The sequence below is a fragment of the Sphaeramia orbicularis genome, chromosome 19 (genome assembly GCF_902148855.1).
Source record: "Sphaeramia orbicularis chromosome 19, fSphaOr1.1, whole genome shotgun sequence".
Taxonomy (NCBI): Eukaryota; Metazoa; Chordata; class Actinopteri; order Kurtiformes; family Apogonidae; genus Sphaeramia; species Sphaeramia orbicularis.
In genome coordinates this window covers 2,078,322-2,096,382 of record NC_043975.1, presented here as the reverse complement: position 1 = coordinate 2,096,382, position 18,061 = coordinate 2,078,322, and the positions used below count along the sequence as shown (strand labels likewise).

The following is an 18,061-nucleotide window of genomic DNA, read 5'->3' as shown; positions in this document are numbered from 1 at the left end:
GAGGTGGACGGGCGTCATGTGACATCCTGCTTCAGACCGTCATGTTCTTAGTCAACACCTCAGATCATTTAAAACACGACTGTCAAAGAAGTTTTAGTTTAACAAACGGACCGGATCAGTAAAAGAAAAACATAATAACCCAGAAGAATGAAAAGTCCAACAGACATAAGGTAAAAATGATGAAAATGATGTAAAAGACAGCCAAATGAAAACAATGTAAAAGATGAAAACAATGAAAACTACACAAAAGACGCAAAACAACACGAAAACAAAATAAGACAATAAAATGAAAACGATGTAAAAGATGCAATAAGATGAAAAAATATCCTGAGACACTAGATCAAAGTCATAAAATACGCAATAACAACATGAAAATTATATTAAAGATGCAACAAGATGACAAAAGTTGTAAAATATGCTGGAGATTAAAATAGTCGTAAAAGATGCAAAACGTGAAAATGACAAACGACACAAAACACTTAGACAACAATGCAAAAGATGGAACAAGATGAAAAAAGTCATAAAAGGCGCTACAGATGAAAAAAATTACAAAATATGCAACAAGATGAAAAAAGTCGCAAAAGAGACAAAACATAAAAATGATAAAAGACACAAAACACATACACAACAATGTAAAAGACTGAACACGATGAAAGAAGTCATAAAAGATGCTAGAGATGAAAAAAGTCGTAAATGACACTAGAGATGGAAAAAGTTGTAAAAGACGCTAAAGATGAAAAAATGAAAAAAGATGCAACAAGATGAAAAAAGTTGTAAAAGATGCTAAAGTTGAAAAAAGTTGTAAAAGACGCAAAACATGAGAATGACAAAAGATGCAAAACAAGTAGAATATAATGAAAAGTCCAAATGTTTGTCTATGATTTAGTGCAAAAAGTAAAGTAAAAAGTAAAAATATTTCACAAAATGTGAATATCCTGAACATCTATGAACGGCCTGACATTTCCAAAGCAAAATCTGTGTAATTTTACCAATATTTTACCTCCGTTTATCATTTCCACATGTATATTATAACGTACAGATCCCAGCAGATCTACAAATACACTAAACATTTAATATCAGGCATCTGGAACCACAATTATTGTAGGGATGTCCTGACCTGATGTAAAGATCGGTATCGGCTGCCGATCTGTCTTTTTTTAGAAGATCGTATTTAGTCACAAGATTGGGCCGATCCAGGCCCAGCTCTTGGGGGGGGGGACTCTTCCTGGCCCAGAAAAGTGTGAGGCTTAAAGGAATTAGTAAAGCATCTAAAGGGTGTATCAAAAAAACTATACATCTTGAAAAATTACCCACAGTTCCGCATTTGATAATTTTTGGTATTTTCTTTTATGGACGTCGGTAGGTAGGGGATTGGTGGTGGTGGTGGGTAACCCTAACCCTAACTTGTCCTGTACTCAGTGACATTTTCAGGCCTAAACAAGTTGAATTAACTTTGAAAGGCAGGAACAGCTGCCATGGGCAAAGAAATGAAACTGACATGATGTCCAAAGTGTTAATGCTGTAACCTGGTCACTAGGTGGAAAACAAGATGGATGCCCATTGGCCCCTCCCCTTGGCCCCTCCCATGACCTTTGATTGGATTTAAATCCCACTGCTACTTCGCACAAACCAGTTTTAACTTGGACTGTGCAGTTTGCCCCTGCTCACTCATGAAAACCTGGGTCTGTAAATGTGGACAAATATCCACCAATCCCTGACCTACCGATGTCCAGAAAACAAAATTCCCCAAATTATCAAATGCAGAACTGGGGGTAATTTTTCAAAATGCATAGTTTTTTTTGACACGCCCTGTATAAATTTCACCTTCACTTTCAGGTCTGCGTGTATTCATTATGAGGTTCATACGGTAGTGATGCACGAGTTGGGTTTTTTTCAACCCACGAGGCTTTTGTGGAATTATTTGACCCAACCCACAAATAAACTGACATTCTTTTGACCCGCCCCAACCCGACCCACGAGTAACCCACTGATGTGTGCATCAGAAACGGCACTGAACGCACCCTCATATAATCCCTGGACGGACCTGTCCTATAGACCAGCTACAGCAGTGGTAAACATACGGCCCATGAGCCAAAACCGACCCACCAAAGGTTCTAATTTGGCCTAAAGTATGAATTTGGAAAGTGCAAAAATGATACTAAAGTCATTTAGAGTCAAAGGTGTCATAGTTGTTTTAGTTCAGGTTCCACATTCAGACCAACTGTGATCTACAGTAAAATAACAGCATAATAAAGAATCTCTCACTCATCATTGTCTGCTTTATGATCGTGTAGGATGGTCTTTGTCGGCTCACAGACTGAGTCACTGGCATATTCTAATTTATAAGTCTGTTCTAGGTCTGCTCCATCCGACCTTCTAACCTACATCAGTCGGAGAACCACAGACAACTATAATCTTCGTTCTCAGGATCTTTTCTTTTTGTCTGTTCCTAAAGTTAGAACTGAACAGGGGAAAAAGGACTTCAGGTTTGCGGCCCCGTTCACCTGAAACGAACTACAAAAACACCTGAAACTGAAGGATCTGGTTTTGTTGAACACTTAAGAGGATGTTGTACGACTTAGAGAGGGAGACATCTGTCTGCAGACGTTTTATCTGATGCACTTTGTCTTCATCTCATGGGCACTTTCAGCAAAGTTGACTTTGGAAGGTTTGACTTGACTGTGTGTGTTTATGTACTGAAAACTTGTTTTCGTTTTTATGTATGAAACTTTGTAACTACAGGGTGGGGAAGCAAAATGTACAATATTTTGAGGCAGGGATTGAAAGACAGTGTATGACCAATTAGTTTATTGAAAGTCATGAGAATTTATTTGCCACAAGAAAATGTATAAATAGAAAATGTTTTTATTCTATGTGTCCTCCTTCTTTCTCAATAACTGCCTTCACACGCTTCCTGAAACTTGCGCAAGGGTTCCTCAAATATTCAGGTGACAACTTCTCCCATTCTTCTTTAACAGTATCTTTAAGAAAATCGACATTGCTGTGTGATGTTCTATTGGTAGCATGTTCTAAAACGCCCCAAACAGCAGAATCCAGAGGGTTTAGATCTGGGCTAGAAGGCGGCCATAAACATGATTCCCAAAAATTGCTAAAGTTGGATTTGTTGCTGTTGTCAACAAGTGTTTTGGTGTTCTTGTGTAAGATTTGAACTTCAAATCATATTTTACTGCATTTCTAACGCTCTTGTTGTCTACCTCAAGTTCAATTGCCATTTTTCTCATGGGTTTGGTTGGATCCTTTAGGATTCTGGATTTGAGAGCTTTAATAAAAGCATGGGTACGTTTTTTGTTGCTTCCTCCACTTCCAGACTTTCTGGTAATAGTTTTGCTCATAGTCATTCTCTTCTTTCCATTATAAACAGTCTTTATGGACACTCCAACTATTTTTGAAATCTCCTTTGGTGTGACGAGTGCATTCAGCAAATCACACACTCTTTGACATTTGCTTTCCTGATTACTCATATGGGCAAAAGTTTCTGAAAAGGTATGGATAATAGTGTTAGGTATGATTATGACATCAGTATATGTTTGGTTTCAAAACAACTGACGTAGTGTCTGCTGAGAAAAAACAACTAAATGTTCATTTTAAATTTGGCTTCCCCACCCTGTATTTAAAGTACTGCTACCTGTCTTGGATAGGACACTCTTGGAAAAGAGATTTTTGATCTCAATGAGGTTTTCCTGCTTAAATAAAGGTAAAATAAAAATAAATAAAATAAATACTAAGCGTCAAAGGTGTCATAGTTGTTTTAGTTCAGGTTCCACATTCAGACCAACTGGGATCTACAGTCAAATAACAGCATAATAAAATAGAAATAATGACTCCAAATTTAAATCAAAAATTCATTGTAAAAAGTTGGTATTGGATAAATATCGGCAAAACTAATCCCCCAAAAAACTGGATCACAATATATGCTCATATCATGACATGAGCATATATTGTGATACTTCTCGTGATATAAGTATATATTGCAATAATTATCATTACCATGTTATCATCCGTGTTATTATTGAAATATGAGTTTCTTTAAGTATCCGGATACATGGATCCATGACCTAACAGGTTCCACTAATACTGTGTTTGTCAAACTGTGGGGCGGGCCTTTATACTGAATTTTTTTTTTTTTTTTTTGTCTAGAATGGCTACTTATAACAAGAACAACCACAACAACAAAAAAATAGCTGACGAAAAGAAAAGAAAGAAAAGAAAAGATCTAAGAAATCTAAGAAAAGATTATGGTTTAAGTTCAAATAAACACATCATTAAGAAAACTACAGGAAAAGTGAACTTTTATTTCCACTTGAGTCTGAATGATTCTTCTGAAACTCCAACTCAAACCCATTTGTTTTTTTCATTAACTAGTTTTTTAAAAAAATCTACAAAATGGCATCTACTACAACGACATTTTACGTAATCGATGAAAAACGCATACAAGACACAAGACAAAAATGATGTAACAATATAAAAATAACAAAAACAAGTGGGGGAAAAAAGGTGAGAGTTACATAAAAGGCTGAGCTCTTGTCATTGTCATTAGCAGGATGCCTTTTCACATCCGAACTCTAAAAATGTCACGCTATGACCTTATATGCTTTTAATCTAATTTCATTTCTAATGTCAGAATAATCACCGACAGTGACATAATAATAAAGCAGTGGTTTAATACACATTACATGACTGGAAAATCCCCTAAAAGTCTCCGTTCGGCGGCGGTCGAACAGGTGTGTCGGAGTCCTCGCCTCCATTTTGTCAGAGTGTAATTTTGTTCATTGCTTTCTATGCGTAGTTCAAACCCAAAACAGTGGCTTAAGTTATTAAAACTGAGCAGCTTTAATCATTGGCTGCTGAAATTCAAGGTTGTAGGAGCAGCGCGGATTAACGTCCTTTAAAGCACAAAGCTGCGACCCCCCCCCACCCCCCCACCCCTCCGTCATCAGCTGATCCTCTCATTTCATCTCTGCTGCCTTTTGCTCTCTTTCCAACCAGCTGTCCATCCGTCACCATCAGCTCAGGCTTTTTCACAGCCTCCAAGCATCATTTGGTCCATTTTTGACTGTTTTTTTCTTCTTTATTTGCTTGTTTTTCTTTTTTATCTACATTTTCCTCTTTAGTTTGACTAATTTTCTGAGTTTTTTCCCCATTTTTATTTGCTTGCCTTCTGTTTTTTTGCATCTTTTTCCGTCCTTCTTAGTCTGTTTTTTCTTTTCTCCATCATCGGGGCTCAGAGATATGAAGCGTCACCATGGGTTTTATGGAGTTCTACCTGGAGATTGACCCCGTCACCCTGAACCTCATCATCCTGGTTGCCAGCTATGTCATCCTGCTCCTGGTTTTCCTCATCTCCTGCATCCTCTACGACTGCCGGGGCAAAGATCCCACCAAAGAGTACGCCCCCGAGGCCCCGGCGCCGCCCAGCCAGTCGCCCATTCGCCTGGTTGTCATGCAGAACTCGCCGGCTTCGTCACGTTACGAACCCAACAACGCGGCGGCGGGACCCGGTGAGCTGCAGACGCCGGACCTGAACCGGGACCGAGAGAGGGAGAAGAGGAGCACTCTGGTCTGAAGACGAGGAGGAGGAGGAGGAGGAGGAGGAGGAAGGTCTGATGGACGACCGTGAAGATCTGTTCTGTCACTTTGTGAACAGTATTTAGTTTTGAACTGATGTTTTTATTATTTTTGAACAAAACTGGATGATGAGAAGCTGAGGACACCAGCAGGAGGTAAGGACTGACCCAACCAAACATAAACCACACCAACATCTGACCAAAAGACCCAAATAAAACCAAACCCAACAAAGCCCAACCTAAACCACACCAACATCCAACCAAAAAAAACCCCAAACTAAAACAAAACCCAACCTAAACCACACCAGCATCCCACTAAAAAAACCCAAAATTAAACAAAGCCCAACCTAAACCACACCAACATCCAACCAAAAAAACCCAAAATTAAACAAAACCCAACCTAAACCACACCAACATCCAACCAAAAAAACCCAAAATTAAACAAAGCCCAGCCTAAACCACACCAGCATCCCACCAAAAAAACCCAAAATTAAACAAAGCCCAGCCTAAACCACACCAACATCTGATCAAAAAAAAAAACTCAAATAAAACAAAACCCAACAAAACCCAACCTGAACCACATCAACATCCAAGCAAACCCGATAAAAACCTCAATTAAAATGAAACTAACAAAAACTAAACTAACCCAGCAAAACTTAAGCTAACCCAAACCAACATCCAACTGAACCTGATAAAAACCTCAAATAAAACCAAACCGAACCTAAACCACACCAGCATCTGACCAAAAAACCCCAAATAAAACAAAACCGAACCTAAACCACACCAACATCCAACCAAACCCGATAAAAATAACTAAACCAAAATCCATTCCAACTCAACCCAAAAAAACCTGAACCACACCAACCAAACCCAATGAAAACCCCAAATAAAACCAAAACCCAACAAAAATGTAACTAACTCAAACCACCTTGTATCCAAACCCAATAAAAATAACTAAACCATAGTCGATTCCATCTCAACCAAAAAAAAAATCTAAACCACACCAGCATCCAACCGAACCAAACCCAATAAAAACCCCAAATAAAACCAAAACCAACAGAACCTAAACTAACCCAAACCAACATCCAACCACATTTTGAACCAAAATCCAACTAAACCATAGTCAATTCCAACTCAACCCAAAAAAACCTGAACTAAACCACCATCCAACCAAACCAAACCCAATGAAAACCCAAACTAAAACCAAACACAACCAACAAAATCAAATGTCTAACCCAATTAAAAACCAAATACTAATCAAACCAAACTAAACCAGAATCCAACCCAATAAACCCACAACCCAAACCGAACCAATATCCAACCAAACCTAAAATAAAAACAAACCCTTCCTAATAAAATACAAACCAAAGTTAAACCCAATGTAAACCAACCCGACCTAACAAACCCACACCAAACTAAAACCCAAAGCAAATACAGTTGAAGCCTAACTAAACCAAAACCCAAAAAACCTCTAACAAACAAAACTCAGACTGAATCAAACCAATCAAAACAATTAAAACTAAATTAAACCAAACACAGAGGAAGTGATGCCAAGAAACCAAACAGGAACCAACGACTGGAAAAACCACTGAAGAAAAGTTGATCATTTACAGTGTTTACGTAAAATACATTTTTTTCCCCTTTTTTTGGCAGAACATCATCATCTGATCCCTGACATAATCCTTCACATCCAACCCTCCACTCATGCATCCAAAACAGTCACACACACCATTACTGTCCTCATCAAACAAAAATACCAAATACCCAACAACGGCCATATTTTTAACCCTTTAAATACCATGTTTGTCATGTTGAACCACATTTTTTGATGCAAAAAGAACACCAAAAACTTTTTTTTCTCAATATTCTACATAAAAAATTGGATTAGCTATTTTTAATTTGTTCATCCTGGCATGTTAGTTAGTTTAGTTTTATTTCGAGCACAGAATCATCAGATAAACATAGTCAAACAAAATTTAAAACATAGACTCCACCCCCTTTTTACCAACTAGTAATTAAATTCTGCTTCCTTTGCTTTGATAACACATTTTTTCAATACATTTTTACAATAATACAAAACATCTGTACAAACCACTGACATACACTTTTTTTGGTCACCTCACACACAATCATATTTGCATAATCAACCTTTTTTTCCAAATATAAACTGTAATATTTATATGCACTTTAAGTATTTACTACAAATACAATCATTAATAAATGTGAAAATATCTCCTTATCATGATAGTCTGTATTTAATTAATTGCAAATAGGCAGCACACAATAATATTATATTTTTCCACATTCTTCTATATTATATATTATAACTATATATTCACTTTTGTACATTTTATTGCTTAATTTAGTTTTTTTTTTTTTTTAACTTAATTTTAGTAAAACTTTTGCTTATTTGTTCACATCATTTATATATTTATTTATTTTTTATTCACTTTTGTTCATTTTGCTTATTATTGTACATAAACCCAGTGTGTCCATCCACTGTCATTGATCCAACTCCATGGGTTTTACTGGGGAATCAATGTTGTAGAAGATGACGGTGTTTCCATGGTAACTACAGACCCTCAACGTCCAAATGGGTCATATCTTGTAATTTTTTAATTAATTCTATTTATTATTTTATTTGTTTTTGTTAATTTTGTTACTTATGTTTCTTTTTCTACATTTTGTTGCCTATTTTATTATTTTTATTTTCAGGTTTTTTTTCAATTTATAGCTTATCTGATGACCATGAAAAGATGTCAAACTTCATTTAACACCAATTATTTATATGTATTAATAGGATTAGCAGATCAACAGGTATTAAACATTTTAGATCAGTAGAAGGTTTTGGTCAGTGGTGGATGTTTGGGTCTTTATGGGTTAAAAATCAGGTTAAAAAACCAACAACTTTTGAATTCCAACCTAAAACTAACTATGAAAAATAATACAACCTCTTACAACATGAAGTACAGAGTGTGCATAATATGCTCACCCGGATACATGAAGGTGAAACTGTTTGATTTAAAGTACAGTTTTAATTCTGAGTTGATGTTGGGGAGAGTTTTGGGTTTTGGAATCCTTGCGTCAGACAGGATCTCCCCCAGGAACACTGTCTGTGGGGTTTTTTTTTTTTTTTTTTTGGTTCAACCATCACATCTGCTTCCCTGGACGTTGATATTGTGTTCGACATCAGTTCTGGTACATCGGTCATAAGAAAAACAACAAACGTCTGTTCACGTTGACGTCTGCCAGTCCCGGGAGGATTTAAACAACATTTCAGACGCTTCCGAACAAAAAATCAGAGGAAATTTCAGACGTAAAATGACGACCATTAGATTCATAGAGTTAACAGATAAGTGAAATGCAGAAATAATCCACATCTGCTGGACTGTTGTGCATCCAAACATCTGTTCATCTCATACATACATGGACATAATGTGCCAACACTGGCTGATATAATCCAGCGTGCATTAGCAAACACATAAGTCACTTCTTACTGATGTTTTCCACATATGAGTCCGATCCATCTGTTTAATCACATTAGGGACACACACAAACTTAGGAATTAGTTCAAGTCTGCGGTTCGACGCTGATAAACTAATTATATTTACGCGTCTACACTGTGGTTTAGTCTGGGATTTTGTAGCTGCAATGCATGATGGATGTTTCCGTGAACAGAGTTCTAAATGGAGCCTCCGTGGTGTCTTTAATTCTAAATAAAAGACGTTAAAATCTGACGGTTTTCTACGTTCAGTCCCCAACATGATATCCTGAATTGTGTACAGATAACATGCCACTTTTAACTGGTGTGTTATCTGTACACATTATAAGCTTTATTATTTTACGCTGCGTAAAATAACACGCCATTAGCGTGATTAGCGTGATTAGCATGATTAGCGCGATTAGCGGCTAGCACGATTAGCGGCTAGGGTTAGAGTTATGCTGCATTCCAGAGTTCCGTTTATTTATTTTATTCTATTTTTTTTAATTTTTTTTAATTTAATTTTTTGATTTTTCACTTTTTTATTTACTTATTTTGGAAGAGTTCCATTCCAGCTCCATTCCATAGAATATATCTCACTCAGAGTTAACTCCATCCCACCTCAAAGTGTTCCAGATGATCCATGTTGAACATAAACAACAAATATGGAGATGGCAGATCTAAACTCCTGTGTGCTTTGTTACTACAGACATTCTGACTGTGGACACTACAGTGTTTTCATATACACAAACGAGACGGAAGAGGCCAAATGACGGATGAGCTACTTATACACTGTGAAGGTTCTTTTCATTGCAAACTTGCACACTGCGTCGCCACTGTTGTGATGACATCACACTGTAGTTCACTGTGAGGTTGGGGTACTTCGATCTGGACTCACTTTGTAACTAGGACCTCCGGTCCAGACAGACGTTGCATTTGACCGAGTTGGATGGCAGAAACTTCCCATCTCCCAGGACTCTGGAATGCAGCATTACATACATACATACATACATATATATATGTATACATACACACACACACACATATATATGTACAGGATATATACATACACACACACACACACACACACACACACAACTATATACAACTAATTATAAAAACAATCTGGTGTCAAAATATGATGAAACATGTTCAATAAAGTATTTTTACAACTAACAAAACTATACACAAATATATACAACTATTACAACTATACACATCTGATTGGTTGATGTCGTTCACTTTTTTCCAAACACAATGACATGTATTTTTCCTTAGAACATTAGAACTCACTTTAGTTCAGGTTCCACATTCAGCTTCTAAGGTGTACAGAGAACACACCAATTCAAACCAGCAGGTTTATTTACATGACTCATGATCCCATGTTGCTGCTGTAAACTAGTGTATGACCATGACTGTAGTTTTTATTCTGTGCGTTTGTTTCACATTTTTACAGTTCATCTATGTAAAAATGGACAATTACAGAAGAATGTGGTCCTTTAGTTTTCTGGTCTGATTCTAGATTCCTTTTATACACAATGGAACCCTGACCCTCTTTGGAGAAACTGAATTTGAGTAAAAAAAAAAAAAAAAAAAGATGTAAAATGAAATAAATGTACAGTATCAAATGGTCATAAATGATCCAACATAGAGTACACTCATCCAGGTAAAATGTAGAAGGGGTTAATTTTTTTTTTTTTTTGTAGATACAGATAAACTTGTTTGGAATCAAAAATCTCCCTTTAAATCTCACACTTCAGACTGAAGACATTAGAGGAGAACTGTCTGGTATTTTCACAACAACATCATCCTGCTGATGTTCAACAGTGTTTAACAGCTGAACATCAGCAGCATCGACTGGCTTTATCCATGTGTTGTTGTTTACCCCCCCCCACATACACACACACACACACACACACGATGTCCGACCCATGTCCAGACTCTAAGCTCCTCGTCCGGATGCACGAAGCCCGGCATCCTCTAAATCCTCCTCCTCCATCAGGGAGATGAAAGGACGTAAAGCCTCAGAGACGGAGAAATAATGAATGAATGAATGGACAGACAGAAGGACGGATGGACGGATGGACAGATGGACGGACGGGGTTAAGGTTTACAGATGTGTCGGCAGCAGATGTCCCTGATCAGACAGATTACACCGTGGTGTTAAAAGAGGCTCATAAGAAAGATGATGTTTGTTTGGAGGGAAATCCATCGACAGACACAAAGCAGCACAAATGAACATCTGTTCACGACCAGTGGAATAAAAAATATATGACATTTATACGTTTATGGGACAAAGCTTTTCTACTTCAGATGTGGTCGTTTAGTCACTGTCTGCTGGATTTACCACAAAACACAAGAGCCACATTTTAGAACATGTTATTGCAGCGTTTCTGCTGGTATAGGTTTACTGTGGCGCAGTATAATAGACTTACGATACATATGTATGATACATATGATACAATGTCCTACCCCCTCAAATGAAAGTTTGTGAAGGTTCAGGTAGAGAAAAGATAAATGAGTGTAAAGTTTCACTTTCACTTCTGCGGGGGGGGGCACAGACCGCACCGCCGCGTACCCCCATAATATTACAAGTAGGACAGAAACTGACAAATGCATGCGGTTACCGACTGAAATGCATGCGCATGCACACCCCCCATCTGAAATGCATGTGTGCAACTGAGCCCCCACCCCACCATCGACCGACTGAAACACATGTGTGCAAAGAAGTTTTTTGCATCAAAAAATATGGTTTATTACATTACAAACATGGCATTTAAAGCTGCGGGAAACTTTCGTGACCAATTTTTCACAAATGTGTCAAACTTCAGTCATATCCTCAGTTTCATGAATCTGTCAGTCTGTCTGTCATTACTCACCTGTATCTCTTGCATTACGGTGAACACTTTCAAAGTGCCATCCACCAGAAACAAACCGTATGTTTACAAACAGAGCCCGTAGGTAACTCGGGCATCTTCGGAATTTTGTCGCAATGTGCATTGTGGGAGGCGAAGGCTCGAGCCACCACCTGACAAAGGCAGCGCAACCTCATGATATTATATGGATGAAAAAAACACGACACAGAAACAGCTGAAACGCAGAAACGGCTGGAGGAACATGCATAGAGGGAAGGGAGCTCCTGCCGTTTCCGCCTCGTGTCTGTAGCAGCTGCCGCTGCCAGACAGCGGAGCAAATCAGCATTTCCCACAATGCACGTCGCAACAAAATTCTGAAGATGCCCAAGTGACCTCCCAGCTCTGGATGTAAACATATGATCTGTTCATGGTGGATGGCACTTTGATACTTAGGCTATGACTGAGGTTTCACAGATTTGATGAAAAATTAGTCATCAAAGTCTCTCGCAGTTTTAAAGTGTAAAAAAAGGCCGTTCTTGAGTATTTGGTATTTTTATTTATGGCTCAAGTTGATGAAATACTAAAAAAAAACATGGCAAAAGATTAAAAAAAAAAACCTATGAAAATATTTTGACCTTACTACAGCGCTGTGCAGATTATGCACTTTTAGTGATTATGAAGAGCATCTATGGGCAGATACCGAAAGGATAAGGGAAGGAAAATAAGCAAACTGTGACTTATTTATTTATTTATTTAAATATTTATTTTTATTATTAATAATTTCTTAGTGTTTTTTCAGCCTAATGGTTATCATGTCAACCAACCTATTCTATGTACAATCTTGTACAATAACAAATGTATTATGTTACTGTATATCTTTTTATTTTTATTTTTTTGTCCAATGGTAGCTGAGGGTCATGTGATAACCTGTGATTTCCAATAAAGAAAAAGTTACAAAAAAATGAAAATAAGCAAACTGGTATTTGACATATCACTGACATGTTATTATTGGTTCCATTCCTTGAGCATATGTAGTATTTTATTTAATTATCTTAAAAATGTAAAATAAATGGACGTAACAGTCAAACTGAAACATGGAACCATGAAACTAATTTGTTCTTTTGGTTTTGAAGGGTCTCCTGTTGAGAAGACTACAAATCCCAGAAGCCCCTGCAACTCCCACCTGTCCACCTGCAGAACATGGGACCGATGGAGGACACCATGGACCACCATGGACCACCATGGACCTGAACACGTCCACATGGGACTCAGTTTAAGGAAAAGACAGTGACGAGGTGAACGTCAACACTATCTGTAGACGTTTACGTTGAACTGAAACCAGAACACGACAGAACCGAAACAGACGCCGATCAGACCAGTCTGATGGACACCCATGAGATTGAAGACCCAGAGACCCCTGAGGACTCATGTAGAACTCATCCTCCTTAAGTACTGAAGGTCCAGTCTGCAGACGTCCACTGAGTCCAGTGTGAGGACTTTAAACACTTCCTGGTTCGACTTTAACCCTTTAAGGACATCTGAGTTCTGTCAAAACACTGGACCATTTTAAAACTGGGGGTTGGACAGAGGTGTGTTTTTAGACGAGGGAGTTCAATTTGACATGTGACCGGATTCAGCTGCTGCTTCTGTTGTTAGGACGTGGTTGGATTCGGTGTCAGTGAAAGGGTGAAAGTTTAGAAAATTCAACCTTTTCAACTGTAATGCATTTGGATTCTGAAGTGGAACAGAACATTCATCCACACTAAAGTATGTTCTGAGATTCCTCATTAACCTTTAAGTACATTCACTGTGTGGACTGATGTCTGTGGACATACTGAATTCAGGTGTTTCTTTTCTAACAGGGGTCTGGGATCCAAAACAATAATGACTAATGTCAGAATATAGTTTTATATATGGGATAAATATCAGTGCATTGGTTAGTTTGGGTTAAATTATCTCTGTTTCTAAAATGACTCCGATGGTTTGGACTGAATTTCTTTCAACATTGACTTTGTGTTGTTTTTTAACTTTTTTTTTTTTATTCATGACTATGATTTTAAATGTTCTGCCTCTAGATTTCTAAGATATTTTCATTGAAATATTGTTGTTTCTAAACTACATGGACATAAATATTGGGACATATGTCTACAGCTGTAACCTGCTGTTCATGAGGATTGGAGATAAAAACATCAATCTTTTCTTAGTGTTTAAAAGTAGAATTTTCTTCCTCAGTCAGAAGTGAAGAAAGTAGATGGTTAGTTTTGGTAGAAAATTATTATTTACAGTCAAAGCAGGAAAAATATTTAGAAATTTAGAGGAAGAATGTTTAAAATCAGAGTCACGGATAAAAAAAAAAAAACTAAAAAAAAAATCACTGTTCAGAGAAATTCAGTCCAAATCATCTGAGTCATTTTGGAAACAAAGATTATTTAAACCAAACGACCTAATGCAATGATATTTATCCCATAATATAAAACTATATTCTGACATTAGTCATTATTGTTTTGGATCCCAGACCCCTGTTAGAAAAGAAACACCTGAATTCAGTATGTCCACAGACATCAGTCCACACAGTGAATGTACTTAAAGGTTAATGAGGAATCTCAGAACATACTTTAGTGTGGATGAATGTTCTGTTAAAAAAGTTAAAAAAGAAACACCTGGATTCAACGTGTCCACATACTTTTGTCCATGTAGTGGATAAAATGAGGTGAGTTTCAGTCAGTTTTATGATAAAAAGCAGGATTTACCTTCACAAAAGCTGCTCCAGACATCTTCCCTTTATTTCTGGAAATATTCCTGTGAAAAGGGACAAAGGAATCAGGAAAAAATATGTGGATTTACATCTACATCATCATTTCTAACATTAAGTATTTTCACTGTAAACAACTTTCCATGGTCTATGACTTTCTAAAAATTGTGTCCCAAAATTAAAAAACTCAAAAACAGGAGTTTGAACACAACGTGTAAATGCAGCAAAAGAACCGGAAAATGTGCATCATCTATAAAACTTTAGTACAATATACAGGACGCAGTAGTTAATTCCTGTAACGTACCACTTACATGTTGTGTTTGAGTGTCATCACGGAGGGAAAACACTACAATATCTACGCTGTCGGGTGGAAACCTCTTATGTCCAACACGGTTATTTTTCAGGAAACTGCAAAAACGATGCATATTCAAAATAAATAAATGGAGTTCAGAGATGTAGTCACGAGCCATTTTCAACACTTTCCATTGGTTAAATATTTTTAAAACTGTCAGGCCAACCAATAGGTCTGTTTTTGATTATTTATGATTTTATGATAAAAAAAAAAATAAATAAAAAAAAAGGCCAAAAATGGACTTATGACGTTTCCACCCAACAGTGACGATATGTGTCTTTATACACAGGTTAAGTTTCAGTTCATAATTACATATAAATCTAACAAAAGGAAATAAACAGATGATATTTGGGTTGGAGTATTTTCCCTTTAAGTCTGGAAGTCCTTCTACTAAAGAATTATTTCAGTTTTTAGTAAAAAGTATAGACTTAGGCATCAAAAAAAACTTAAAAACCAGACTCCCATAAGTCGCCTAAGGATGACCTTCAGTGTTCTAATGAGTCTTGATGTTCTTCACATTGATTTTTCATGACCTTATAGATAAGGGGTGTCAGACATATGGCTTGGGGGCTAACCGCCCCCCCAGCCAAAAGAGTCCAATCCAGCCCATGAGATGAATTTGTAAAATGCAGAAATGACATTGAAGATATTTAACCATTCATCATTTTAGTTGAGGTTCCACACACAGACCCATATCTTCCTGAGACCCAGTGGTGCATGTTTGTCCTCTGTAGGACAAACAAAAGTTTCAGTTTTACCTACAAAATGCTGTCCATTGCCAAGGACATTCCATTAAAAAATAAATAAATAAATACAAATAATTTAAAAATGTACCTGAAACTGTTGTATTATGCAGGTTCCAATCAAGATAACTGTTTAATATAGAGCTGCAACCAATGAATCGATTAGGCGCTTGAAGTGAATGCAAAAATTCACGATTCGATTAATCGACTCGAATTGATTGAAGGGAAATATTCTATTGCAGTTTTCATGAATCGAAGCTTATTTGTGCGTCACAATAAGCATCCATTTGAAACACAACAGTGGAACCAATGTTTAACAGCAGAGAAATGAAGGAAACAAAGCTTTGATTCAGGAGAACCGTGGCTGAATGATTTTTTTTGGATCACTTTGAGTCGATTAATCGGTTGCAGCTCTAGTTTAATATAAAAAAGCCAAACCTTTCCTATTCCTGGGTCTCAGGAGGATATGATTTAAAGTGGATCAGACCAGGTAAATAATGGAATAATAATCTATGAATAATGACAACACCAAATGTTTCCTCTTTGTTTCAGTGTAAAAAAAAGTGACATTACTTGAAAATGTGTAAATATACAAACTAGTCTGAATAATCTGAACAAATATGAACCTGAAATGTCCGGAAAAAAAAAAAGAAGTCAGTGCCATTTTAATAATATTCTGCCTCTTACTAAATAATGTTGTACATTTTCAGATCCACTACAGTCTATAAGTAATAATGCATATGTGTAAATGACCTGAAGCACAATATTGTTAAAATCATACCTGTTTTTCTTACTAAATTTTAGTTTATTCACATTTTCTTGTGAAAGATTAGTTTGTAAAGTAACACTTTTTCTTGTAATTTCACTTTTTTTTTTACACCAAAACAAAGTTAAAGGATAGTTTATAGATGTAAACATTTTCATGTCATTTTACTATTTTTACTGTTATTATTTTACTTCAGATTATATTGGACTAAATGTGGCCCCTGAACTAAAATGAGTTCCACACCCTACCTCAGATGGTTCCCAGAGTGACTTTGGTGCTCCACTTAAACCATATAATGGTAGAAAAGACATACTGTAAATGTGATTTGAAATAAATCATAGTACAAAGAACGCATAGTCGTCTGCACACAATATACATTTTCTTTTATTTCACTTTGAACAAAGGGAAACGTGTTTGTATTTGTCAGAGTTACTGTAATTATCCCACATTAGCTTAAGGATGTGGTTTTAAACTGAACTATGGAATAAAATTCTACAGAAGTGTGGTACTTAAGTGTCTACATGTTTTAGGATTTTATTTTGTTATTTTATTGTCAAACCTGTGAAATAAAATTCATGAAACAGCGAGTAGACAATGATTAGAAAACTGCACAATGTTTTAAGACACAAAAGTTTGCATCACATTAAACCTTTAACCCTTTCGTGCACGACTTATGAGAGCCTTAATCAAGTCCCCCCCCCCCCCCGCCCCGAGTGTTTTTATTCCTCTAGGCATTAAGAAAACAATGCGATTAAAGCATTTTCGTGAACCCTTTTTTCATGGAGTTGCAAAAATGTCCACTCAGCTGGAAACCATGCATTTAATTTTTGAAGTAAAGAAACATATTTACTGATATATTGTGAGAACAGTATGAAATAACATTTTTTCATGCAGTTAATCTGATGTTTTCTGACATTTTAAGAGATAATATGTTAAAAAAAAAAAAAAAAAAAACTTTTTGTATCAAAATAACCCCAAACTGGTAATTACAGTCTAACAATAATAAGCAATTGATTGTCACTCAAACATGTTAGTGCAGATCAGGTTTATGAACGTATACAGTGTATGGGATGGTGCATGAGCGTCCACTGTGTCAGCTGATATGGAATTAAAACGACAAAACCCATGAATATACAAGAGAACAGCTGTAGAAGAACTGTCCACTGGAGTGACCACTGGGTATGAAAGGGTTAAAGACCCAAAAATCCACCTTTAACCAGAACCATCTACTGATCTAAACTGTGTAATTCCTGTTGAGCCGTTAATCTGATTAATACATGTCAATAATTGGTGTAAAATACAGTTATTCATGTTTTCGCAGGTTAGGGTTAACCCTAACCCTGAATCAGATGATACTTGACAGTGGCTGAAAACATTAGAAAAAGTAAAAGAACGCAGGAAAACGAAACTCTGCTAATGGTCCTCCAGGTGTTTGAGGCTTAAAGGTTCAGTCTGTCCTTTTGTTTGAAGGTTTTGGTTCATAAATACTGATGTAATAACTGAAAAACACAAAAAGACAAATGCTAA

The 18,061-nt window shown here is 36.7% G+C and overlaps 1 protein-coding gene and 1 long non-coding RNA gene across 2 annotated transcripts; both read left to right on the top strand.

Moving 5' to 3' along the window:
* Positions 1–4,938: 4,938 nt before the first annotated feature.
* On the top strand, positions 4,939–13,224 carry smim36 (small integral membrane protein 36). The gene is made up of 2 exons (XM_030163354.1): positions 4,939–5,741; positions 13,055–13,224. Exon 1 carries the CDS (start codon positions 5,264–5,266, stop codon positions 5,582–5,584), a length of 321 nt encoding a protein of 106 aa, XP_030019214.1. The 5' UTR covers positions 4,939–5,263; the 3' UTR covers positions 5,585–5,741; positions 13,055–13,224.
* Positions 13,225–14,400: 1,176 nt separating this feature from the next.
* Positions 14,401–14,869, top strand: LOC115439519 (uncharacterized). Its single transcript, XR_003938263.1, has 2 exons — positions 14,401–14,442; positions 14,567–14,869. It is a non-coding gene; the product is annotated as an uncharacterized LOC115439519 (long non-coding RNA).
* The last annotated feature ends 3,192 nt before the right edge of the window (positions 14,870–18,061 follow it).

What these genes read in the sequence shown, in the direction of transcription:
- smim36 (XM_030163354.1), top strand. Translation starts at nt 5,264, where the DNA reads ATGGGTTTTATGGAGTTCTACCTGGAGATTGACCCCGTCACCCTGAAC.